The sequence below is a fragment of the Canis lupus genome, chromosome X (assembly GCF_003254725.2).
Source record: "Canis lupus dingo isolate Sandy chromosome X, ASM325472v2, whole genome shotgun sequence".
NCBI lineage: Eukaryota > Metazoa > Chordata > Mammalia > Carnivora > Canidae > Canis > Canis lupus.
In genome coordinates this window covers 15,081,778-15,108,103 of record NC_064281.1, presented here as the reverse complement: position 1 = coordinate 15,108,103, position 26,326 = coordinate 15,081,778, and the positions used below count along the sequence as shown (strand labels likewise).

Sequence of the window (26,326 nt, the reverse complement as noted above, 5' to 3'; positions counted from 1 at the left end):
TTCATTTGTTCTGTGTTTTTTTTTTTTTAGATTCCACATATAAATAAAATCATATGGTATTTGCCTTTCTCTGTCTGACTTATTTCACCTAGCATAATACCCTCTAGTACCATCTGTGTTGTCACAAATGGCAAGATCTGATTCTTTTAAGGCTGAGTCCTATTCCCTTATATGTGTATATATGTGTGTATGCCTGTATATATATATACATATGCCACATTTCTTTATCCATTCAATTATTGATGGACACTTGGTTGGGTTCATACTTGTCTCCTTAAATAGTACCTTTAACCTAGGGTTTCTCCACCTTGGCCCTATTGATAATTTGTACTGCCTGACTCTCTCTGGTGGGAGATTGTCCAACACATTGTAGGATATTTAGCAGCATCCCTGCTCCCTACCTACTAGATGCCAGCAGAAATTCTCCTCCGTCCCAACTGACGAAAAAAAAAAGTTTCTGAACATTGGCAAATGTGACCTGGGAGGGAAAATCACCCTTTATTGAGAACCACTGCTTTAACCCTAATAAGATTTACGGTTGAGTATAGGGATAGATAAATAACTCAAACCCATAGTATTAATATTTTCATATGTGTGGGAATTTTTTGTGGGTATCTACTTGTAATATTTAAGATAATTTTGAATATTTAATTATCTAACAGATTAGCTTTATGTTTCTAATTTAAAATACATAGATGAGGAATTGATTTAGGCTTGTGATGACTGGATTACCAAGTTTGCAAACAGTATTAGAATATTTGAAAGGACTTACTTAGAAGTTTTGTTTATTACATTTACTAGAATCAGGGACATTCTTAAGGAAGTTGTTAGGAAACAATTCATGCACTTAAACAGAAACTAAAATGTTAAATGTATAAATTTGGTTTAAGGGTATTTAAAAGAACTTAATTGATGAATTGTAAAAGTCCCTGTAAAATTATTGATAAAACCCAATTATATTTATAAACAAAACAAGATTTGCAAGTTGAACTTAAAGGCGTAAGATCTATTTTTAAGTTTTAAAATTTGTTAATTTGAAGCAAATATTATTTCCAAGAATCAAATTAGCCTCTGAATAATATTTTTTGTGTGCAAAGGCCATCCTTTAGGATGCAAAAAACACACTGACAATGAGAAGTTAGTTGCCTCATAAGGGGTGTGACTGATGGTTTTACACATAGTCCCTGGTGGTGCTGAGGAACACTCTTATGTCCTCTTGGTACGCAGAATCACTTTCTGGAATGATGAATAAAACGGTGACTAAAAATGAGAAAATCAAGGGGGAAGATGAGGGGAAAAATATTCCCTCAAAATGAGGGGAAATTAAAGGCTATAATTTTTTTTTTGGTTTTTTGAGGGAAAAATATAGAATAGGAAGATATTGTGTAAAGGTATCTAGAATAGTGTTTCTTAAATTTGAAAGTGCATATAAACCACCTGGGGATCTTGTGAAATTACCAACTCTCCTCTCGAGGGGATGGAGATGGTAGCTAATGCTTCTGTGGTAACTGATGGGAGGAACAAAGGCAAAAGAAAATGTAGACAAAATTAATGTCCTTAGAACCTGCAGCCCATTGACAGATTTTTGAGGTAGGCAGAGTATAACTTTCCTTCCCGAAGCTCCCAACTGTCCTAATGTTAATGCGTTGCTAAAGGAAAAACGACCTTAGCCTGATAATTGTTGTGCCCAAGATTGTGAATCTGAGAAACCACCAAGGAGCCAACACCGATGCAAGCGCACGAGGGTTTATTAGCAAGCTCGAACTTGGGTCCAAGTGTGCCTGACACAGCGGAGCAGGGACTTGGACCCCGAAGTGGGTTACAGCTGGGTTTTTAATAGGCTGGTCTAGGGGATTTTCAGAAGGGGTGGAAGAATTTCTCCAAGTTCTGTTTACATTCGGATGTGGGGCTTTCAAGGGCATTGAGCTCTGTTCTCATTCTAATATGGGACTTTCTGCCACTGGCTTGGGCTCAGTTGTCTTTCTGATATGGGATTACCTGCCGAGGACATTGAGGACATTCTGCAGTTTTTCCCATAATGTTCAGCTCTTATTCACAGGGGCCTAAGATGGCTGTACTTGTGCTAATGCTAAACTTTAGGTGGGATGGTCTTAATTTTTCTCGGCCTCCACAATAATAGCTTGGCCTCCAGGGTCCTGCTGTCTTCTTTAGCATGTGGAAGTCCTTTTGGAAAGGTCCCTTTGTCTTTACCCCCACACATACCCCCAACTCCATAGTATATAATGAGCCATTCCTCACAACCCCAGCACAGCTCTTTCTGCCCAGGAGTCCTCTCCTTGGGCTTTAATAAGACCACCTTCTTGCGCCAAAGCCCTCTCAAGAATTCTTTCTTGGTCGACAGCTCAGACCCCAACACTCCAAACCAAGGCAGTAATCATTTTGCAATCTATACATGTATCAAGTCAACAAGTTGTACGTTTTTTTTTTTTTTTTTTTTTTTTAGAGACACAGAGAGAGAGGCAGAGACACAGGCAGAGGAAGAAGCAGGATCCATGCAGGGAGCCCGACTCAGGACTCGATCCCAGGTCTCCAGGGTCACACCCTGAGCCGAAGGTGGCGCTAAACCGCTGAGCCACCTGGGCTACCCCAACACGTTGTATGTCTTAAACTTACATGATGTCATATGTCAATTATATCTCAATAAACCTGGGAAATTTTTAAAAAGGTAAAAGTAGCACAATCAATTTTCAAGAGGGATGTGTTTATAATTAAAATTGCTGGTTTAGGGCAGCCTGGGTGGCTCAGCGGTTTAGCGCCACCTTCGGCCCAGGGTGTGATCCTGGGGACCTGGGATCAAGTCCCACGTCAGGCTCCCTGCATGGAGCCTGCTTCTCCCTCTGCCTGTGTCTCTGCCTCTCTCTGTGTCTCTCATGAATGAATAAATAAAATCTTTAAAAAAAAATAGTCAAGATATCCTTCCTTGCCATATTGATCATTTTAAGTTGGTTTTTTGTAAGAAACTGCAAACACAAGAGAAGCTCTGAAAACCTAGTAGGAGTTACCCTTTTGTAAGAGATATTTACATTTATCTCCATTTGTATGGAGGGAAACCTCCATCTGTAAGGGTGTCTCCCTCCCAGTACCTGGAAGAGGAGGTTGACTCTAAATGTCTAGAGATTGTTATTTATGAAGAAGGCAATGATTTAGATCTGAATGACAACCTTACCCTTGTTTACTGTGCTTTCCTGGTCACCTCCCAGAACTGTCTCCCCACCCCCCAGCACCTCCTTTAGGCCTTAGCTGGAGATGGTGTTTAAGGTGATGGCTTTGGGCCATTTCGGGGTTACTCAGCTCCCTGGGTCTGTCCTGTACTTGCAGGAAGTATACCTGTTATTAAACTTTGGTTTATTTCTCTCGTTAATATATCTTATAGCAATTGAAATGTTAGTCTGGCCAAAGAACCTAGAAGGTGGGGTACTTGGGTAGCTCAGTCGGTTGGGCGTCTTTGGTTCAGGTCATGGTCCCGGGGTCCTGGGATCGAGCCCCGTGTGGGGCTCCCTGGTCAGTGGAGAGTCTGCTTCTTCCTCTCCCTCTGCCCCTTACCTGCTCATGCTTGCTCTCCCTTACGCTCTCTGTGTGTCTCTCTCTCAAATAAATAAATAAAATTTCAAAAAGAAAAAAAAAGAACCTAGAAGGGGAGAAGGGAGAACTTTTCTGTTCCTACAAAGGACTATCTTTAACTTATAAGCCTGTACCAAAAGAACTTCTGCCCTCCTAAGTGAGGGGAAAGGAGTGAGAAGGGTCTTGGTAACCTTCTTCGTTCCCAGCAGTGCCCACGGTGGCTCCCTTCCTCAGAGGCATGAAGTTCAGCAGCCAATATCAACTCTCTTCCATTGGACCAAGAGTGCTAAATATCAACACTTTTAGATGCAGGTGATGAGGGAGCAGAAGGCTAGCTGAGGACAGAGGGCCAGCTGACACCCCACAAACACCGCCCCCCCCCAGGTGGGATATATGTGACATTCCTCCAGGAAGCTCCCAACGGTCTTAATGTTAATGCCTTGCTAGAGGAAAAAACAGCCTTAGCTTGACAATGGCAAGGCCTCTAGTATCTTGTAGGACCTCTTCAGCATATGAGTTTTCTTTTTAAGATTTTATTTATTTATTCAGGAGAGACACACAGAGAGAGAGAGGGAGAGATGGACAGAGACACAGGCAGAGAGAGAAGCAGGCTCCCCACAAGGAGCCCCATGTGGGACTTGATCCTGGTCGGAACTCCCTGTGAGGAGCCTGCTTCTCCCTCTGCCTATGCCTCTGCCTCTCTCTGTCTGTGTGTCTCTCATGAATAAATAAACAAAATCTTAAAAAAAAAAAGTTCTTTTGAAAACCTCCCTTTTCCCTACCTCCCCCAACTCTGCAAGTATATAATCAGCCACCCCTCACAACCCCGGTGCGGCAGTCCTTCCTGCCCACGGGTCCAGTCCCTGGACTTTAATAAAACCACCAGACTGCACCAAAGATGTCTCAAGAATTCTTTCTTGGCTGTCGGCTCTGGACCTCACCCCACCAAACCTCACCTATATTCCAAAACTACAACACGTGGCCTCAGCCAAGGACTTTGAGTATTCCAGAATCGAATAGGGATTAGGGTTGAAAGAGGGAACAGGGCTAGCTGCACAAAGAATGGTTGATATCCCCGCAAACAACCCCCACCCAGGGTGGGATATGTGTGACATTCTTTAGGAAGTTTCCAATTATCTTAATGTTAATGCCTTGCTAGAGGGAAAAGCAATCTAACTTGACAATGGCAAGGCCTCCAGTATCTTGTAGGTCCTCCTTAGCATATGAAAATCCTTTTGAGGGCAGCCTGGGTGGCTCGGTGGTTTGGTGCTGCCTTTGGCCCATGGCCTGGTCCAGGAGACCCAGGATAGAGTCCCATGTCAGGCTCCCTGCATGGAGCCTGCTTCTCTCTCTGCCTCTCTCTCTCCCTTTCTGTGTCTCTCATGAATAAATAAATAAAATCTTAAAAAAAAAAGAAAATCCTTTTGAAATCTCCCTTTTTGCTTAATCTCCCCCAACTCTGCAAGTATATAATCAGTCATCCCTCACAGGCCTAGGGCAGCAGCTCATCCTGCCCAGTGGTCCTGTCCTCATACTTTAATAAAACCACCATTTTATAAATAAAATCTTAAAAAATAAAAAAAAGAAAAGAAAAGGGGGACGCCTGGATGGCTCAGCGGTTGAGCGTCTGCCTTCAGCCCAGGACGTGATCCGGGATCGAGTCCCCACATCGGGCTTCCCGCATGGAGCCTGCTTCTCTCTCTGCCTGTGTCTCTGCTTCTCTCTCTGTGTGTCTCTCATGAATAAATAAATAAAATCTTAAAAAAAAAGCCACCAATTTGCACCAAAGATGTCTCAAGAATCCTTTCTTGGTCACCTGCTCAGGACCTCACCTATATTCCAAACCTTCATCACGGGGGTTGGGCCAGCAGAGAAAATAGAGGGCTTCTCTCCTTCCCACAGAACATCAAGTTCCTTGCATCTCAGTGTCTGACTTCTCTTGCTGCTTGTTAGGTTCTGACAGGATACCTGGAGATCAGCAACGAGGAAGTCCTGGCTGGCTACCGGGAAGGCCCCAGGCCCGGGCCGGCAAAACCAGACAGGCCCAAGGTGGCAGATACCATGACAGGGAACGCTTGATCAAATTAGGAAGAAAAAACGTGAAATCCTGCTTCCCACCCCAAAGAATAAATAAATCTTCCACCCTCTAGTTAATACAGTCAATAAAAGATAGAAACTCAAGCCCCAGGGTGTGCAGCTCTCTCTTTCTTGAGCTCGCCTGCTCTCAGATCTCCAGAGTATACTTCTGGCTTTAATAAACTTTCCCGCTTGTCTTACTCATCTGCTGTGCTGCGTGTCTGTCCCTGACTTCATTCTAGTGACAAGACTAAGAACCTTTGGCCACTTCTCCGGGTCTGGCTGGGCCGAGGCGCCAGGCCCCAGTTTCCTGGGCAACTCTTGTGCTATAAGAATGTAAAAGAAATGGATCTGGTTCTGAAAATCCATGGTCAATAACAGTATTTAACAACCTTCTAGGCAAAAGACAAAAAGGAAAAATGAAGCATTAGAAGTATCAGGAAATAACTTTTATCAGGAGCTTATACAACGAGACTGATTTGAAAATACAAACAAACAAAAAAATGAGACTGATTTGAAGTGTCTGTTGCCAGATGCCGTATTGACTGAACACAGGGTTTAGGGTTGTTCTGATTTCTGAATCTGTTTGAGAATATGGTGAACTCTAAGTCCAGAAAATACAAAATCTACTTTTATTTTATTTCATTTTAAGATTTATTTATTTATTTTAGAGGGAGAGGGAGAGAGCAAGTGTGGGGAGGGGCAGAGGGAGAGGGATAGGGAGAGGGAGAGAAGCAGTTTCCCAGTGAGTGGGGAGCCCGATGTGGGGCTCATTCCCAGGACCCTGAGATCATGACCTGAGCCAAAATCAAGAGTCAGGCAGACAACCGAGCCACCCAGGTGCCCCTGAATAAACTGCTTTTAAATATATTTGCCAAATAAGGTAGTTTTAAAAAACAATCCTAGTTATGTGAAATGCATTTTTACTTTTCTGAACTGAAAAAAGGAGTATATGGCTGTCATGGGCACTGAAGATAAGCAATGCAGAAATAGATTAGATCTAATTTATCCAAAAAAACCCCAAAAACCAAAACAAAAAACTCAAGACTTGGTTATGGAGTATTTCCCCTTATAACGAAAACATAACTTGTATTTTACATCTTTCATAATGAGTGACTTTGGGAATACATAAATTTTCATTAAAAAACAGTCCAGGGACACCTGGGTGGCTCAATGGTTGAGCATCTGCCTTTGGTTCAGGTCGTGATCCTGGGCTCCTGGGATGGAGTCCCTGTGGGGAGCCTGCTTCTCCCTCTGCCTGTGTCTCTGCATCTCTCTGTGTGTCTCTCATGAATAAATAAATAAAACCTTTACAAAAAAAATCAGACTCTCTGAGGATGGGGCCTTATTATCAGTATTTATTTCAAATTCTCCAGATGGTTTCAATGGGTAGTAAATTCAGAGTATTACTGATCTGGTCCAACCCTTCTTTTACAAATAAAGAAATTAAATGTACCCCCTCTCTCTCAACAGTCAGTGTTTGTAACAAAGAACCCTGGTTCCCTCATTCAGTCAATATCCTAAAAGGAAGGCACCGCAGTACAGCCTGGGGACGGGAATGGGGAGATGTTCATCTTTGTTGAAAAAAAAAACCTGATAATTGAAACCTTATTAAACTATCAACTACAAAGCCTACAGGGCACTCACTCAAAGACACTAAAGAAATCTAAATTAAAAGTTATTTACAGGGCAGCTCCAGTGGCTGAGTGGTTTAGCGCTGCCTTTGGCCCAGGGTGTGATCTTGGAGACCTGGGATCAAGTTCCACGTTGGGCTCCCTGCATGGAGCCTGCTTCTCCCTCTGCCTGTGTCTTGCCTCCCTCTCTCTCTCTCTCTCTCTCTCTCTCTCTCTCTCTCTCTGTGTCTCTCATGAATAAATAAATAAAGTTTAAAAAAAATAAAAGTGATTTACATTATTTTGAGGGAAAAAGGTGCACAACTATGTTTCCAAAGACAAAGCAGGATAAAAGGAGCCTCAGAAACCCAAAAGAATGTAAAGGGTAGAGGATATGCTGGGTCTTAGCAAAATTCTAGTCTCTATTGGGAGAAAAAAAAAGAAAGAGGAAAAGAACAAAGGGTACTTTGGTTCGGTCCTGTAAAGTTGTATGAAAATGTCAAGAAATTTCCTATCTACCCCAGAGTGCATAGGATCACCAATTTTGAAGATTTCTGGATTCACTAAGAAAAGTTTACACCATTCATGAAATGACTCATCCATTCACTCAAAAAATATTTGTTAATCACCAGCTACGCACTAAGTCCTAGATCCTGAAAATACAGCAATGAACATGACAGATACAGATGTTACACCTGGGAAGGGTGCTGCCCACCCTAATGCTCTAGATCTCGACTTCAGGAGAAGGCATGTGACATAGGCTTAGCCAATCATAATACTTTATCCTCTTCACCATATGGTTGTCCAAGCCAGGCCAATGAGAATGTGTCCCTGGCATTATCATATGCCAAACCAGAAGTTCTATTTCTTCGCTGTGATTGTTACCCTGGCTGATGATAAGCTAGAAATGTCCATAGCCATGCCTCATGCTGTGTAGCATGGAAGAAGTCCTGTGTAAAAAGATGACACCGGAACTAACTATTGAGAGAGGGAGAGAAAGAGAGGGTAAGGGAGAGAAAGAGACCGAGAGAGAGAGAGGAAAAAGAAATCTGATGACATAATTTGAATTGCTGTATGAAGAATCCACTCCACCTCTGTCCTTCCCAGATATGTGAGCTGATAAATTTCCTTTTCTTACTTCAGCTAATTTGAGTCAAATTTCTGTCATTTATCCCAAAGAGCCCTGACTCAGACTTACAGATTAATTAAAGGAACAACTACCTAAACCTCTGAGTTCATCTAATACAGTGACTCTCAAAGTGGAGTCCCTGAGCCAGTAAGTTTGGGCCACTGACCACTTGTTAGAGATATAAATCCTGAAATGCTACCCCAAACCTCCTGCATCAGTAAGTGTGGAGGGAGAGCCCAGCCATCAGTTTTAATAGGCCCTCCAGATGATTTTGATCCACATGGAAGTCTGAGAAACTCTGTTCTAATATATCTCTTTCCATGAGACGGGAACATAGAAGTTCAGAAATGGGAGGTAGCTTGCTGAAGATCACCAAACTATTTAGAGGTGGCCTCAGACCCTCCTAGTAATCCAAGGGCTATGGGGTTTGGAAAAGGAAGGTCACTTGGAGTTTTGAGGGAAGTAACACATGGATTGGCAAATAGGAGGGGGAAAAATATTTTGGGTCAAATAATACAGTATGGTTGGAAACACTTGCTGTGTGTTTCCACAGGAGTTTGGAGAATATTTTACTCATCTTGGCTCCCCAGCTGAGCCAACAACAATGTGTTAAAGCTCCATGGCCAATGGCAGGGATCCAGGAGAGTCCTTTTTATGTGCCAGCAAAGAGGAATTTCTTAGAAAAGCTACAGAAATTATGCTACTATCACATTTCGCTTTGTGGAGTGAAGGAATAAAGAAGATGAAGGAAAAAGCAAGGGATGGCAGTTTTTCCCAAGTCCCACCTCTCCAGCTGGGAGAATGGGGTTGTATCATTGTTCTGGCCCGGGCGGAAGTTCCTTGGAGGGAAACTGGGCACTCAAATTGGTGACTTGGAGAATAACTTGCGTTTTTTGAACTTTCTTTTTCAGGTGGAGGGAGAGATGAGCAGCGTTCCAGAGTGTCCCTGGAAACTCTATTTAGTAGCTTGCTTTCCGATGATTTGTCCAGCCTGCCCCGGGGACTTGGCCTATCCAGAGGCAAACCTAAGAGAAGAAAGGCCCTGGCACCAATATTTCTGAAGACTTTTTAGGGTTGCCGTTGCCTACTCTGGAGTATACAGACGGTCATAGTAGGTAGCAGAGCAAAGGATCAAGGGAAGTTGCTGGCACTAGCAATTTTAGAGAGGACAAGCTTTTATTTATTTATTTATTTATTTATTTATTTATTTATTTATTTTATTTTTTATTTATTTGACAGAGACAGAGCATGAGTGGGGGGAATAGCAGGCAGAGGGAGAAGCTGGCTCCCCACTGAGCAAGGAGCTGGATGCAGATGCGAGGCTCTATCCTAGGACTCTGGGATCACAACTCGAGCCAAATGCAGACACTTAACTGACTGAGCCACCCAGGTGCCCCGAGGATAAGCTTTTTTTTTTTAATTTTTATTTATTTATGATAGTCACAGAGAGAGAGAGAGAGAGGCAGAGACATAGGCAGAAGGAGAAGCAGGCTCCATGCACCGGGAGCCCGACAGAGGATAAGCTTTTACTAGTCATTATACACTTGTCCTGTGGTATATCTACTCTGGCAAGGCCAACGCCCTCCAGGAAGGTACCTGGTAAAAAAAAAAAACAAAAAAAACAAAAAACAAAAGCATCACCTCCTCTCATATAAATCCATGATTCACACATTCATTCATTCATTATTTGTTGAATACCAACCATGTGCCAGGCACAGGTCTAGACAATGGGGGACACAGCAGCAACAAACATAGTAAAAAACCAAGCCAAAACAAAACCCAACATCCTTGCCTTTATGGAACTTGTTTTCTGTTTTTTGAGGGGACACAGTCAATAAACAAAACAAGTAAGTAACATTAGCTGGTTGGCAATTAGTGCTATGGAGAAAGAATAAAGCAGGAAAAGAGCAGAGAGAGAGAGCTGGGTATGGTGAAGGAGGAAGTTAAAAAAACATAAAAAACAAGGCAGTCAGGGAAGGCCTCACTGGAATCCGGTGTGGTCTTTGTCATCAATCCTCAGGAAAGATCTCTTGAAGCTGGAAAAGACCCTGAGAAAAAGATTCAGACTATTTTTTTTTGTTTTGTTTATTTATTTATTCATGAGAGACACAGAGAAAGAGGCAGAGACATAGGCAGAGGGAGAAGCAGGCTCCCTGCAGGGAGCCCAATTCAGGACTCCATCCCAGGACCCCAGGATCACCACCTGAGTCAAAGGCAGATGGTCAACCACTGAGCCATGCAGGCACCCCAAGATTCAGACTATTAATCAAGAAATAACTACTGAGGGGTGCCTGGCTGGCTCTGTCAGTGGAGCATGGGACTCTTGATCTCTGGGTTGGGAAGTTTGAACCTCAAGTTGGGTATAGAGATGATTTAAAAAGAAAATCAAAAGAAAGGAAAAGAAAAAAAAAAAACTACTGATACCTACTATGGTAAGACAAATGTCATCAAATATTCCATACAGTTAAGTTGGAGCCATAGAACTAATACTGGCCAATTAATTGTGAGCAGAAGTGAAGTGACATGTATCACGTTTGGGCTGTGGCATTTAAGCCCCGGTGCTTCCTTCCCCCCTTCTTCCCTGCCACCGCCATCATGGAGACACATGTTCCTGATGATTTTCCTTGAAGATGGAGGAGGCTATCCTGTCCTGCCTCAGACTTCATGCGATGGAGAAATATACCTTTGCCAAGTTAAACCATTGAATTTTAGGGTTGTCACTGCAGCCTGGCCTAAATTTACTTGATAAATACATTTACTATACCCAGATTCAGGGATGAACACTCTAGGGGCAAAAGGAAGAACCAGGCTTTGGTCTCAAGGAACTTCAGTTCTAACTGGCAACTAAAACTGCAACTTAGACTCAACATTCAAGGCCAAGAATCATCAGAGCTTAATGAGTGGTGCAGACAGTGAGGGTTTGGGAATTTAGGGGAAGGAAGGACAGCTGAAGCTTCCTGGCACTCTAGGGGTAGGCAAATAATTATAGAATCCATAGAGCAGGGACACCTATGTGGCTCAGTGGTTAAGTGTCTGCCTTTGACTCAGGGCGTGATCCTGGGGTCCCAGGATCGAGTCCCACATCGGGCTCCCTGCGTGGAGCCTGTTTCTCCCTCTGCCTGTGTCTCTGCGTCTCTCTCTGTGTGTGTGTGTCTCATGAATAAATAAATAAAATCTTTAAAAAAAAAAGGAATCCATAGAGCAGAGGGCAGAGGAAGCTTTGAAGAACTTGCCCTTGAGAGAAGTGTAGGATTCAAAGAAGCAGAGAGTGATGAAAGACAATTTGGGTCAGACGTAGAGCAAGTACAAAGATAAAGTTAGGGAAATGGGCAAGGCATATTCTAGGCGGGTGTGTGGGGATTCTGAATGGAATTGAGGGTTCACACAGAAGACTAAGGTAGAGGAAAGATCCTAATGGGCTATAAATGGCAAGCAAAGGATTCTGAGCTGGATTCTGTAGATGACAGGAACTGCTGTGTACTGGTCTAAGAAGCCATTTGGATTGTTCATAATTGAGATGCAGTGCAGGGGAGTCTGTTAGGATGTTAATACAGAGCATGTAGCTATGGAAGACCTGAAACCAGGGAAAGGGGGCATAGAGCCTTCTTCAGAGTGGGGTCCCTGGACTAGCAGCATCAGCATTGCTTAGTAGAGATGCAAATTCTCAGGCCCCACCCCAGACCTACTGAAAGAGAATCTGCATTTTTTTAAAGATTTTATTTATTCATGAGAGATACACGTAGAGAGAGGCAGAGACATAGGCAGAGGGAGAAGCAGGCTCCCTGTGAGGAGCCCAATGCTGGACTCAATCCTAGGACCCCAGAATCATGACCTGAGCCTAAGGCAGAAACTGAACCTCTGAGCCACCCAGGTGTCTCAGAATCTGCATTTTAACAAAATCCTTAAGTGATGTTTGCACATCAAAATTTGAAGAGCGATAGTTTGGCAGGCACCAGCTGATGGTCCACCCTCAATCTATTCTTCTCTTGCCCTGTTTTTTTTCAGGCATTCACCCTTCCTCCATGCAGGCCATGTGACTCAGAGTACACTGGTCCTATCCCTAGCTGCAGAGTTAGTTTGATGGGTCTACCCCTCGGTTCTCTAAGTGTGGTCCCCAACAACATTTGGAAAGTTGTTATAAATGTATAATCGGAAAAGTAAATTCTCAGGCCCCACCCAATAGTACTGAATCAGAAACTCCAGGGCTGGGATGCCTGGGTGGCTCAGTGGTTGAACGTCTGCCTTCAGCTCAGGGTGTGATCCCCGGGTCCTGAGATCCAGTCCTGCATCAGGCTCCCTGCAGGGAGCCTGCTTCTCCCTTTGCCTATGTCTCTGCATCTCTTTCTGTGTGTCTCTCATAAATAAATAAACAAAATCTTAAAAAAAAAAACCAAAACCCTGGGGCTGTGGGCCCTGCAATTTGTATTTTAGTAAGCCCTCCTGGTGATTCTGATGCAGGCTTATATTTGAGAACCACTTGTCCTCACCAGTCAGTCATGCCAATCACATTCCTCTTGTTAGTGATTGGTTCCTGAATTCAGGCTTAAGCCAATCAGTTTCTTGCATTCCCCCTGGCCCCTGAATTGGTGGAGAGGTAGTCTTAGGACCTAAGTTGGCCCACTTTGAGTAAAGAGAAGGCTATTTAAGCCATAGTTGAAGGAAGATATATATATATATATTTTTTTGTTGTTGTTCTTTCCTCTCCTTCCTTCCCTTAGCCTTCTTGATGAGCACAAACGAGGTGACCTGTTGCCCTCTTTGCTACTGACTGCCAACCTACGATCATGAGGGAAACCAGGCTGAGGGCAGAGCTGAAAGGATCGCGGTGAAGAGGAACCAGAATCCTTGCACTGTGCATTTGGTCTTCCTGTTTCCTGAAATAACACATTTCCTTATGATTTAAGCCAGTTGGATTTGTGGTTTCTTTTACTTATAGCCAAAAATGTCATAACTACAGATGAGATCAAGGAAGTATGGGGCCAATGGGCATACCAAAAATATTCTAGGATGAAGGATGTATTTACTTAACAGATATTTTTATTTTCATTAAGTTCCTCAAAACTAGATCCAGGTAGATCAATTGTTATAACCTGAAAAAAGCAGCTTAGGACAAATAAAATGGAGCATCACTTCATGTAGAGAATCCCCAGTCAGTGAATTGGCTAAGAATACACAAATACTTATTTTTAAATGGGAAGGGGACTTAAGGCATCTTCTTAGGTGAAATGAAAAAAAAAAAAAGGAGTAATATACAAGATGAGCCTGAAATATACTGTGGTTTCAGAAAGTAAGGAAGTTCTCAAAGAGGAATGGACACAGGAGCCAGCCTAAAAGAGCTCCCAGTGACTGACAAGCCAAGACAGTTGGACAACAAAGCGATAACATTGGATTATAACTCAAGGACTCCAATAATTATCTATGAGTTCATAGTGATATAAAGTAAATTGAATAGTTGAATAAATAAAGTCATAAGAGAGAAGGTAACAGCTCTTCCTATAGAAGAATTCCAATGAATGAATGTAGAAGCCATGGGGGAAATAGTAAACTACCATCAGCACAGCACGGTAATCATTTGCAGGCATGACCCACAGATAGATGCTCACGTTAATAAGAGATTTGAGGAGAAACAGGGTATTTGCATAGTCTCAAAGTATCTCCCTCAAGGGAGAAAATGGACATATAAGACAAATGAAGGTGTTAGAAGGGTGTATCTGTCCAGAGTTTTCTCCTGAAATATGCCCTGTGGTTTCAGACAAGGGTAAACCAGAGACTCGGTTTAAAATTGCATGGCGAGCAGACACCTGGAAGGCTCAGTTGGTGGAGCATGAGACTCTTGATCTTGGGCTTGTGGGTTCGAGCCCTACATTGGGTGTAGAGATTACTTAAAAATAAAATCATTGGGATCCCTGGGTGGCGCAGCGGTTTGGCGCCTGCCTTTGGCCCAGGGTGCGATCCGGGAGACCCTGAATCGAATCCCACGTCGGGCTCCCGGTGCATGGAGCCTGCTTCTTCCTCTGCCTGTGTCTCTGCCTCTCTCTCTGTGTGTGTGTGACTATCATAAATAAATAAAAATTTAAAAAAATTAAAAATAAAATAAAATAAAATAATTAAGAAAGAAATAAATTGCACGGCCAGGACTTCGTGGGTTCCTCCAAGAAACAAACAGGGCCAACTCTGTTTGGAGAACTTCAATTACGACTCAGCTGAATGTGACCTGGCCCAGGGAGTTGTCCCCTGTCTCACTTCTTAAGAGATGGGCTCATCTTCCTCCCCCAGTCTCTACCCCAAGGCCCTGGATTGTTCACTGCAGGCAGGGTGGTGGTGAGTTGCACAAGCTAATGCCAGTGTGCAGATCTACTGGGATGCATTTAGTTTCCTCTTGATTCTGGGATTATTTGTGTTGGCATGGGGCCATGCTCAGCTCTTCCCAAGTTGGGACACATTCTCAGAAAGGGCTGGTCCCACCATCCTCATCTTGCTAGAAGCCAAAGTCTGGTTTCATTTTTCATTAAACTGCTGTTTGTAACTTTCATCGAACAGAATGACAACATGTCCAACTGTCTTCATTCAGTATTTTCACAGGAGAGAGCCTTTTGCCTCCCACGAGAACGTGTGATTTATTTATCTTCTCTATTGTGCAATCGGTTCATCACCATTACAACTAACGCAATGTTCTAGAGAAAAATTTTGCTGTATCACATGGTGATGTCACTCACGTCGGCAGTGATTGGGTTTTCACCCAGATCCACCAAAGCCTACAATACAGGGGATGGAATGGTGTGGCCAGAGGCTTCTCTGGTTTGATTGTGAGTGCCTAGGGGGCTGGGATCACCTCTTGCTCATCTTCATCTGTCCAGGGTCCAGCCATAGTAAGTAGGGTAGCATTTCTACCTGTCCACTTCCTGGGTCCTTATAGGGCTGCATTGCCTGGCCCTCTGTGCCTGCATGCAACTCTGCAAACAGTTCCGGCTGATGAGTTGGGAGCAGAAAGCGTTGCACATCAAGCCTGAGCTGAAGCATTTAAATGCTTGTGGTCCAGAGCTCTCTTTTTCTTCTGGCTGAGCAATCAGTAACATTTGAGAGGGTGGCTACTCAGACAGCTTGGGTCCCTGAGTGACTGCAGCAGGTAGAGCTCTCCCTTCTGACTTATAATGAACACTTAGTATGAGTAAGACAAAAACTTGTTGTGTTAACCATAGAGATTTTGAGTTGTTCGTTACTGCAGCATAACCTAGGCTACATTCATGTAAAATAAATGTTTATTGAATGGATGAATGATTTAAGCTAGAAAGGACTTTTAAGCAATGGTAGCTCTAGAGTTTCTAGAAAGGAGAAATTCAGTCCTGGTAATCAGATGACCATTGTGTGGGAAGTGGGGGCCATGTTGTTAGATGCCTTTTATTTAGGGTGTTGGAATGTTGGCCCAAAGTATCCCAAAGCAACCCTTGGCATTACTACTAGAATTTATTTATTTACTTAAAGATTTTATTTATTTATTCTTGAGAGACAGAGATAGAGATAGAGAGAGAGAGGTAGAGACACAGGCAGAGGGAGAAGCAGGCTCCATGCAGGGAGCCCGATGTAGGACTCCCTCCCGGGATTCCAGGATCACGCCCTGAGCCTAACACTCAACTGCTGAGCCACCCAGGCATCCCAACCACTAGAATTTTGATTGACCTTATCACCGCCTATGTATTTTACAAATGGGGAAACTGAGGCCCAGACTCAGTACAGTCTAAGTGACTACAACCCATTAGTTAGTAGCAAAATTGGTAGACACCAAACCCCTCATTTCCTGATTCTCTATTTAGTGCTTTGCCACCTCAACACTGTACCTTTTGTGTCTGGCCTTCAGACAGCAGGGGCTTGAGAGTCACACTCTGCTGGACTCCACTCCTGGCTCTACCACTTATCAGCTGTGGCTCTCTGTGCCTTAGTTTCCTCAGCTGGACAATCCTTAGTGGGTTTCCATGAAGATTTAATCAAAGTATAAACTAGGGAAGAATCTAACATGCCCAGGATGGAGCAAGTATAGTGTTCATCACAATCACGGCTGTCATCATCATTGTGGTTTCTCATCCTGCCATCTTGACTTGCCCCCAAGTCCCATGTTGTCTTTGTGCTCATTTCCCTTGGAAAATAAGAAATCTGTTAGAGACCATTGTGCGGTATATTGGTAGACTATTTGGTCACAGGTAAAGTTGCATTTGAAGTTCTAAGGAGAGATCTGGGCCTTGAGCAATGGTGAGCTATCCTTTTCTGCCACTTCCCTTTGTGAGAGCCCACACGCAGGAGTCCACCAGAGGGAAAGGGTGAGGAGGACAAGGTCTTCCGTCCTCCCTGGTCAGTCTCTGCCATGTTTCCTGATCGATTGATGCTGGGGCTCAAACCCTATCACCAGCTCAAAGACCCTGTGGGGCAAGATCCAAATCGCCCATTCTCGAGTTGCTGGGACAGCAGCCTCCAGACTGTGCTCCCATAGATTTAAGATTGAACTGCAAGTCCCGAGCACCCACAGCCTCCTTGCATATCACTGGACAGTGCCTGCGGAGGTGTGTGACCAGGGCCCCTCTCACAGAAATGGCCGAGGGCACCATGGCTGGAGTGCCAGCCACCTCTTCAGTCCCAGCCTCTCTCCTCTTCCTTCAGTAAGGATGGCAGAGTTATGTTGACCTGACAGTGTGTGCCAAGGGGAATGGAAGGTTGGGTGGAAGTGCATCAAAATCTGAACTTTAATTTTAGGCTAAGGAGCATCTCATTTTTGCGTTTTAGACATATTTCCTTTAAGTATTTTTTAAAAGATTTTATTTATTTATTCATGAGAGACCGAGAGAGAGAGAGAGAGAGAGAGAGAAAGAAAAGGAGAGATAGAGAGAGAGAGAGAGAGAGAGGCAGAGACATAGACAGAGGGAGAAGCAGGCTCCCATGGGGAACCTGCTATGGAACCTGATCCTAGGATCCCGGATCACGACCTGAACCAAAGGCAGACACTCAACCACTGAGGCACCCAGGTGCCCCAACAGCAAAGTTTTTTTTAAAGGAAAACTATATTTATTCTGGCATCACAGCATCACACTTACTTTAGAAATTCAAGCAACTTTTCATATGATCTATACAGACGTTAACTCTTTTCTTGAAGTAAACATATGTAGGGAAAGTGCACATATCATAGACGAGCAGCTCAATGAATTTTCACAAACTTAATACATCCATGTAAGTAGCACCCAGATAAAGAAACAAGACCACCTGCAGACATGACCTTCTGATCCCCCTTGTAAGTCCCTCCAGTCACCAACTTCTCAATGACCACTAACCTGATTATTGGTTTTGCCTGTTTTATACTTTGCATAAACGGGATCACATTGTACATATGCTTTCATGTCTGATTTCTTCTGCTCGGTATTGTTTGTGAATTCCGTCTATACTCTGTAGCAATGGTTCATGCTTTTTCCTTGCTGTTTGGTGTTCCATTTTGTGACTATACCACCGCAATGTTTTCAATCCGTTCTACTGCTGAGGGACATTTGGGTAGCTTTTAATCTAGAGCTCTTAGAAAGACACTGCTATGAACATTCTCGTTCATATCCTTTGGTAAACATATGCACTCCTTTCTGTTGGGTATACACCTAGAAGGGCAATTGCCGGACATGGGGTAGTCGTATGCTGAGTTTCAATAGGTTCTGCCAAATAGCAGTGTCTGAGGTTTTTGGTGGCTGTACACAATATGAAGTCTACTTTCCAGTAAGTCGAAGATATGCAATTGTGAAGTTAATGCAAAGAGAAACAATTTAATCCTTTGGAGTATCATTAAACCTGTTTATTAAAATATACTGTCTTCCCCCTTAGCATAATTCTGCCTCCAACTTGTTATGTAACCTGGATGAGCTTCCGGATCTCCACTCCCCCTTAATCCAACCAGTCAAAAGTCTCTCTGAAAACACTTTCCATTCATTTATCCAGCTAGAATGTTGTGAGTGTTAATAAGTTGGCGTTTGCAAAACAAACTCAACCCCTCCTGCAAAGCAGAGTACATCTTACCTGGGGTTGTATCTAATATGGCAGAGTCAGCCAGGATGTGCTCTGCAGACCTGCACTTTATAAACACCTTCTCTAGAGCTGTGAATGCAGTTCAGAATCTAGAAGCTTGGTTCGGTGGTAAAGAACAATGGACTATTCTCCTGCAGGTTTTAATGAAAGAGAATTGTGCCTTTTTGAGTGATAAAGCATTTTGCAAATATAGATGCTATTTGACTATAAAGGGTAGGGCTGAAGTGGGTAGTTGGGCAGCAGTAAAAGGAGGCAGAGAGGGAATTCAGAGTGCTTATTTTTCCCCCCTCGTAACTACAAGTAATTGGAATTGTATTAACTACAAGTAATTAGAATTGTAGATCGGAGTCAAGGCCCCCAGGCCTCCATTTTCCCATCTGTAACATGGGGTACTTTGACAAGCTGGTAGATGATCTCTAAGTCCCATCCAGATCTGGTTCCTACCCTGTCAACGTGCTCAGGGAGGAGATGCTAACAGAAAAGATAGAAGGGACGAGAGACAGCTCACTCCATATACCACCTCCGCATTCTCCAACACATACATTCAGCAAGCCGAGGGCTGGGGATCCCAGTTTCTAAGGTATCCGCTGTAACCTGCGCTTCACCAAATAACCATGGAGCTAAAACCTTTCCCAGGACATTTTCCTCTCCGCCAGTGGCCTGACATATGATCTCTGAGTTGGGGCTACTGCGGCAGAGGGGAGACCTCGGGGTTCCCACGCATCACAGAGCACGGTGCTGAAAATGGTGGGACAGGCATGTGGGTACCAGGGCGACCTCTAAAGGTGAGGGGGGTGGTTGGAGGTTGAGGGTCTCCCAGGAGCGCGCCGAACGCACGCGGGGCATCCGAGGGTCGCGCGGTCCAGGGAGTCCAGGGGCGCCGCGGGGGTGGGGGGGCCGCCCAGCCCGCGGGCCGGATTTTCCCCGCCCCCCTGCCCGAGCTCCCCGCCGGGCTTCGGCCAGCCGCGCCAGTCGCTCACACCCTCCTCCCTCGGCGCCCCGCCCGCTCCCCACCTCCGCGCCCAGCCTCCGCGCCCAGCCTCGCCGCCGCCGAGCGCCGGACGCGCCACGCCGCGCAGGGCAGCTGGAGAGCGGGCGGCCGAGCGGTCCCGGAGCGGCGGGGGCGGCGCCCAGCCGGCGGGAAGAGGGAGGGACGCGGCTCGGGGGAGAGGGGACAAGGAGTGTCGGAGGGCGCCCGCAGCCAGTCCGTCTGCCGGGATCGGCAGGTAAGCGCGCGGCGCAGGGAAGAGTCGCCCGCGGGCTCCTGAGACCCAGCCCGGGAGCTGGCGACGGGCGCGGGCGGCCGGGGCGGAGCGCCTGGACCCGGAGGGCGACCGGACAGCGGGGCGAACGCCCCCTCCGCTCGGCTGCGGCGCCGACTCGGAGCCCGCGGCCGCCCTGAAAGGCAGGGGCAGAGCGGCCGAGCCCCGGGGCCCGGCCCCCCGACGTGGGAGAGTGCTCGCCACGGGAAAGGGGCTCCGGCGACGCGTTCTCCGAGGGCTAGGGGGCCGGCGTGTGTCTCCAGAAGCCTCAAACGGGCTCCAACTCTTCCCGCCCCTCCGGGAAGCGGAGCCACGGATCTTGTTCGCGCGGGCGGTCTTGGAGACCAGACCCTTGGGGTCTCAGTTTACCGCCCCGGGCGGGTGGGGTGTGGCGGAGCTAGCGGAGCGCGAACGCGCCTCGGGACCCGACGGCTCCGCGCAGCGCTGTGTGGCGGGACCCAGAGCAGGTGGCGGGGCGCGCGGCGGGATGGAGCTACAGCCCGAGGCCTGGGGGTGAGCACGGTGGGGAAGGAAGAGGCTGGAGGTCTCGAGTGACCGCTTTCCAACAGGGACTTGCCCTTTCGAGGCCCTGGAAGTATGTATAAGAGGAGGAGAGTCGATGGGCTTTGCCAGAGTCAGATGAGGCAGGCGGCAGAGGGTTTTCCGTAGCTTCCTGGAAAGTGACACTTAGTTTGTCTTGTCCCCCACGAATCCCCTGGGAATCTTGTTAAAATGCAGATTCCGATTCAGTAGGTCTGGGGTGGGGCCCGACAGTGTGCGTTTCTAAGAAGCCCCCACGTGATACTGATGCTGCGGCTCCCTGGACCACATTTTATATGGTAGGTACTGCAGAGGTCCTTTTTGTCCAACAGGCTGAAAACCTTAGGAAAAGTGAGAGATCGGTAGAAGAAGTCCTAAGACCTTATAGTCCCAGCTCCACCCTAGACACACACAGGAAATTGCTCTTCATTCAGAAGCGAAATGCTTTACTTTCCTTACCAGCTTACTAGCCAAATAAATTATCCGTTGATCGAGCTGGCTTCGCGGACGTGCAGCCTGTACTCGGTTTACATGCTTTGCTGTCGCTGTTGAAATTCTTGGTAATTTTTGAACGCCGGGCTTCGCATTTTCATTTTGCACCGGGTCCTCACAAATGATGTAGCTGATCCTGTCTATAGTCCCCGTAGGCAGAAAAAGGACCCGTTTCTTTGATCAGGTTTAAGAGCTGGTGGGTGATGGAGAGTGAAGATTTATTAAGCCAAAGGCTAGCTGATGTTGCAGTTCCTCCCATCTTTCTTCCCTTCTCTTTGGCTGTTTGAAGAGATAAGCCCGTGAGTGTAACCTCAGCTATACATATGCCAATACTTACCGCTTTATTAATTTTAATAGTTAGCAATTTATTAAGAGCAGAATCATTAGTAGGCAATGCAATTAAGTTCGACGTCATAACAATTTGTAAATTAAGTGACAAAGTATGTGTCATTCCCAAAGGATTTGGGGAGCCCTGTCTAGTATCTCAAAGTTTTGCTTAATTAAGATCTGAAAGGAGCTGGACATTGCTTGGTTTGGCTGCTTTTACAACTCAAATGCAAAGCTGGAAAGCAAAAAGTGGCCAAATTTTATAGCTGTTCAGGAGTATTGTTTTACAGGGCCTCGGGGCGATGCCAAGCCCTGATCGTATTCCCGCTGCTTTTATCATTCCCACATCCTTGCAAGGTGACTTTCCTTAAAAGGGGGATAGAGCAGATTTTGCTATTGAAAAATACTGAAGAAATGCAGGGTGTTTTCTGTATGGATAATGCTTGCCCAAGCCCCAGATTCCAGGTGTGTGTGATTTTCTAGAAAAAAAAAAAAGGTTGGAAACAGAAAAGAAAAAGAAGTTGAACTTTAATTATGGACATGATTTTGTTCAGCAGAGGGAGAAAAACGTCTGAGAAAAGGAATTTCATTGGTGGGTTTGGCAGGGAAAGGAAAGCCGTGGTTTTGGTACCATGAACAGCCTTCCAGAAATGGCAAAGTGAGTTTGCTCAGGTGTTAGGGAGCCAGTTAAGAAGCTGCTTTTGCGTGGCCTGCGTGTTCCTTCTGGGGGCTCTGGTGTGGTTGTGGTGTGGCTGAGTCTGGTCTGGGACGCAGAGGGGGACATCACTGTGTAGGTTCCTGATGCTTTCATTGCTCACGAGAAATTGGCAAACACATTTTTCCATTTTGCTGCCTGAGAATGCCAAGTCCCTTTCAAATACTTGCTACAAACTCGGAAGAGCACCGTTAAAGAAGAAAAAAAAAATGTTGCGTGGGGGGGGGGGGCAGAGAATGTGTTTCTGTGATGTTAATAATTCAGAGGATAGAAATGAGATTCTGCTTTTAGTAAAAACCCGGGAGCTGGTTTCGATGCCTTGCTGAGAAAGGCCTTCCCTACCTCAAGATAGAGGGCAAAAAAATTCTTTTAAGATGTTTATGGTTTTTAAAATATGTGGGTCTTTAATTCACATGGAACTTATTTTGGGAACATGGTATGAGGTGGGGGTAGTGGAAGTTAAGAAATAGGCTAAACATTTGGTAAAAATTACCATAAAATAAATCCTCTCAGTCAAATAAGATTCTGTGAACACTCTGTTCCATTTTATAAAACTACTTAATTAATTCTTGAGTTGATTCCATATTTCTGAAATTGAGGTATAATTTACGTATAATAACATTCACCCTTTTCGTGTATAGTTCTATACGTTTTGCCAGATACATATAGGCATCTAATGAGCACTGTAGCAAGATAGAGAAGAATTCGGTCACTCCAGAAGATTCCTTATTGACCCTTGGTGGTCAGCCTCCTCCACCATTCTCGTCCCCTGGCAACCATTGATTTATTTGCTGTTACTATCAGTTTATCTTTTCCAGAATGCCCTGTGAGTGGATCCACACATGATGTAGCCTTCTGAGTCTGGCTCCTTCCACCTCGCACAACGCATTTGAGATTTATCAGTGTCGTGGGAATCCATAATTTGTTCCTTTTTATTGCTGAGTACTATTCCACAGTTTTTTTTTTTTTTTATCCTTTTGCTGACTTTCGGTGGCTATAAACAGGGCCAAGTTTATTTGGGGCCAAATATTTATTCACATACAGCTTACACTCTCATTCCACTCTGGTGGATACCTAGGAGTGGGATTGCGGAGGGATTGTGTGGTAAATTTAACTGTGCCAGAAAGCGCCACACTTTTCCCAAGCGGCCACACCGCAGTGCACTACCACCAGCAGCAGTGCATGAGAGGTCCAGTTGCACAGCATGCTCGTCAGCAGTGCTAGGTATTGTCGGTTAATTTTATCTTAGCTATTCCAGTGGGTTTGTGGTGGCAGCACTTGTGGTTTTAGTTGGCACGTCGTTGATGACTAGTGATGTTGAGCATCTTTGCATGTGCTTTTTGGTCATTTGTGTATCTTTTCTGAAATGTCTGTTTTTCAAGACTGTATCGTTTGTCTGATTGAATCGGGAGAGTTCTTCACAGATCATATCTGGATACAAGTCAGATACCTATATTGCAAATATTTTCTTTTAGTCTGTGGCTTGCCTTTTCATTTTCTTTCTTTTTATTGTGATTCGAGAACCCTTAACTTGAGATCTACCCTCCTAAATTTTTAAGTGTATAGTATAGTACTATTAGCTATAGGCACTGTGATGTATAGCAGATCTCTAGAATGTATTCAATGTGTACAACTGAAGCCTTGTGCCCACTGAACACTAACTCCCCATTTCCCCCTCCCCCAGCCCCTGGCCACCACCATCCTACTCTTTGTTTCTATGACTTTGACTATTTTATTTGACTTATATATCATATAAGTGGAATTACTGATGTTTTTTTGAAGAGCGGAAATTTTCAGTTTTGATAGGTCTAATTTATCAGGTTTTGTTCCTTTTATAGATTGCAATTTTAGTAACCTGTCTGATGAATCTTTGTCTACCTCACGTTTACTGAGATTTTATCCTGTGCTTCCTTCTGGACATTTTATAGTTTTGTCATTTATTTTTTTTATTTTTATTTTTTTAGTTTTGTCATTTATAAGTAGGTTTATGACTTCCTTTCAGTTAAGTTTTGTATAGGTCAAGATTCACTTTTGTCCATATAGATAGCCAGTTGTTCCAACACCATTTGTTGAAAAGACTGTACTTCCCTCCTTGTATCCCCTTGGCCCCTTTGTCAAAAATCAATTGACAGTATATGCGTGGGTTTGTTTATTAATTTATGTATTTATTTTAAGGGGCTAGTGGAGAGGGGCAGAGGTAGAGGGAGAGAGAATCTTAAGCAGGCTCCGCACCCAGTGTGGCTTGACACAGGGCTCCATCTCACAACTCTGAGATTGTGACCTGAGCCAGAATCAAGAGTTGGACTCTTTTTTAAAAAAGATTTTATTTATTTATTTATTCATGAGAGACACACAGAGAGAGGCAGAGACACAGGCAGAGGGAGAAGCAGGCTCCTTGCAGGGATCCAGATGTGGGACTTGATCCTGGGACTCCAGGATCACGCCCGGAGCTGGAAGGCAGGCGCTTAACTGCTGAGCCACCCAGGCATCCCAAGAGTTGGACTTTTAACTTACTGAGCCACCCAGGCGCCCCTGTGTGCTTTTATTTTTTTCTTAAGATTTTATTTATTTATTCTTGAGAGACAGAGAGAGAGAGGCAGAGACACAGGCAGAGGGAGAAGCAGGCTCCACGCAGGGAACCCGATGTGGGACTTGATCCTGGGACTCCAGGATCACGGCCTGAGCCGAAGGCAGACACTTAACTGATGAGCCACCCAGGAGTCTCTGTGTGGGGCTATTTTTGAACTCTGTTATGTTCCCTTGATCTGTGTGTGTGTTTGTCCTTATGCCTATACCACACTGTAGGTCTTACACATTCTTGTCAGGTGAATTCCTAGATTGTTTTTGTGAGTGTAATTATTATTGCTTTTAGAAATTATATCATTTATCCCCATTTCATTTTATAATTACTAGACTCTTGTGTAGAAAGGCTATTAAATTTTTTTGTAGGTCTATCATATTCAAGCCACATTACTGAACTTTTATTAGTTCAAAGTCTCCCAGTCAGTTTTCTTGGATTTTTAAAGTAGACAATCAGACTGTCTGGAAATGAAACAATATAGGGATTGCTTGCCTTAGTGGCTAGGCTTCCCTCTAGGGCACAGTTCAGGAGTATCTGATTTGGATGGGAATGATTCTAACACTTTACTACTGGGTATTATGCTTGCTGTAGAGATCCGGTGGTTATTCTTACTACCTTCAAGGAAGTTTCTTTGCATGTGGAGCTTCTAAATGTCTAAAGTTTAACTTTAAAATTTCATATTCTGCTTAGACTCTTTTTTTCCCATTGAAAAAGCCCAACAGTTTAGAGATGAGTCACTCTTCCCAGCTTCTTTGGAGGGTCATATTTTGATCTCCCTGGAGGAGAAGGTAAGTGTAGTATAAATCAATCATTTTATTTAGACTATGAAGATACTACCTTTGGAGCTTTTTATAATGTCCTCATTTGGGGGGATACCAGCTACAGTGAGAAAGGGAGAAAATAAAGGGACAGATTATATGAGCTCCTTATGAATAAATAAGGTAGCTTTTGGTAGTGTTTACAAACTTTCCGGCCCGCCATCCATAGTGAGAAGTAGATTTTATAGCTCAGCCTGGTATAACCTACCTATATATGATTGAAATAGAATCTCACAGTCTTATGCATTTTGCCTTTGTGCAGTATATTCTGATATCTTCCGTTTTCTTCCATCTGTCCTATTTCATTTAAAAATGATGATCAGGGACGCCTGGGTGGCTCAGTGGTTGAGCGTTTGCCTTTGGCTCAGGTCATGATCTGCTCAGGTCATGATCCTGGGCTCCTGGGATCGGGCTCCTGGAATAATAAAACCTTAAAAAAAATGGTGATCATTGCCCTACAAATGGATTCAACCACTCTTTCATGAAACACCCTCTGTCCTGTTAGTTTCTAAGCCCCCAAACTGCTGAACTGGGTCCTAGACAGATTCATTTTATATCAGATCCTATTACCCTGCAAAGGGAGACATTTGTCTCTGGAATTACTGTGTAGCCTCTAAACCAGCATCCACCCTTGACCCCACAGAACAGGTCATAAATGCAGTCTTGTAAACCCACTGCTCAAAGCTCTCTCTCTCTTTTTTTTTAGATTTTATTTATTAATGAAAGATATATATAGAGAGGCAGAGACACAGGCAGAGGGAGAAGCAGGCTCCATGTAGGGAGCCTGATGTGGGACCCGATCCCGGTACCCCGGGGTCATGCCCTGAGCCGAAGGCAGACGCCCAACCGCTGAGCCACCCAGGCGTCCCTGCTCAAAGCTCTCTAATAATCTCTACCACACTTCGAATAAGACCCCAGTTGTTCATTGTAGCCTCTGAGGCCCTGTACAGCCTTCACCCCTGTTCTCACCCTTCCCCAAGCACACCAGCTTTGCGGTGCTGCTCTTCTGGAGCACCGTTTCATCAGATGATCGCCTAACTTGTTGCCATGTCATTCTCTTCTCTGAACGTCCTTCCAAAACAACATTCCCTCTTTACCACTGTGAATTCCCGTCCTGCATCCTGCTTTTGTTTCCTTCATAAAA

At 44.6% G+C, this 26,326-nt stretch overlaps 2 protein-coding genes across 5 annotated transcripts in view; one reads left to right on the top strand and one right to left on the bottom strand.

Moving 5' to 3' along the window:
- Positions 1-19,226: 19,226 nt before the first annotated feature.
- Positions 19,227-22,989, bottom strand: LOC112655253 (translation initiation factor IF-2-like). The gene is made up of 3 exons (XM_025440267.1): positions 22,919-22,989; positions 20,079-20,298; positions 19,227-20,045 (listed from the first exon to the last, which is right to left on the bottom strand). Exons 1-3 carry the CDS (start codon positions 22,987-22,989, stop codon positions 19,227-19,229), a joined length of 1,110 nt encoding a protein of 369 aa, XP_025296052.1.
- ADGRG2 (adhesion G protein-coupled receptor G2) overlaps positions 19,530-26,326 on the top strand; it is a 129,896-nt gene continuing 123,099 nt past the window's right edge. For all 4 annotated transcript variants that reach the window (XM_025438029.3, XM_025438027.3, XM_025438022.3 and 1 more), the window contains exon 1: positions 19,530-19,673. The gene's annotated coding sequence lies outside the window, so the exon portion shown is untranslated. The remainder of the gene's footprint in view (positions 19,674-26,326) is intronic.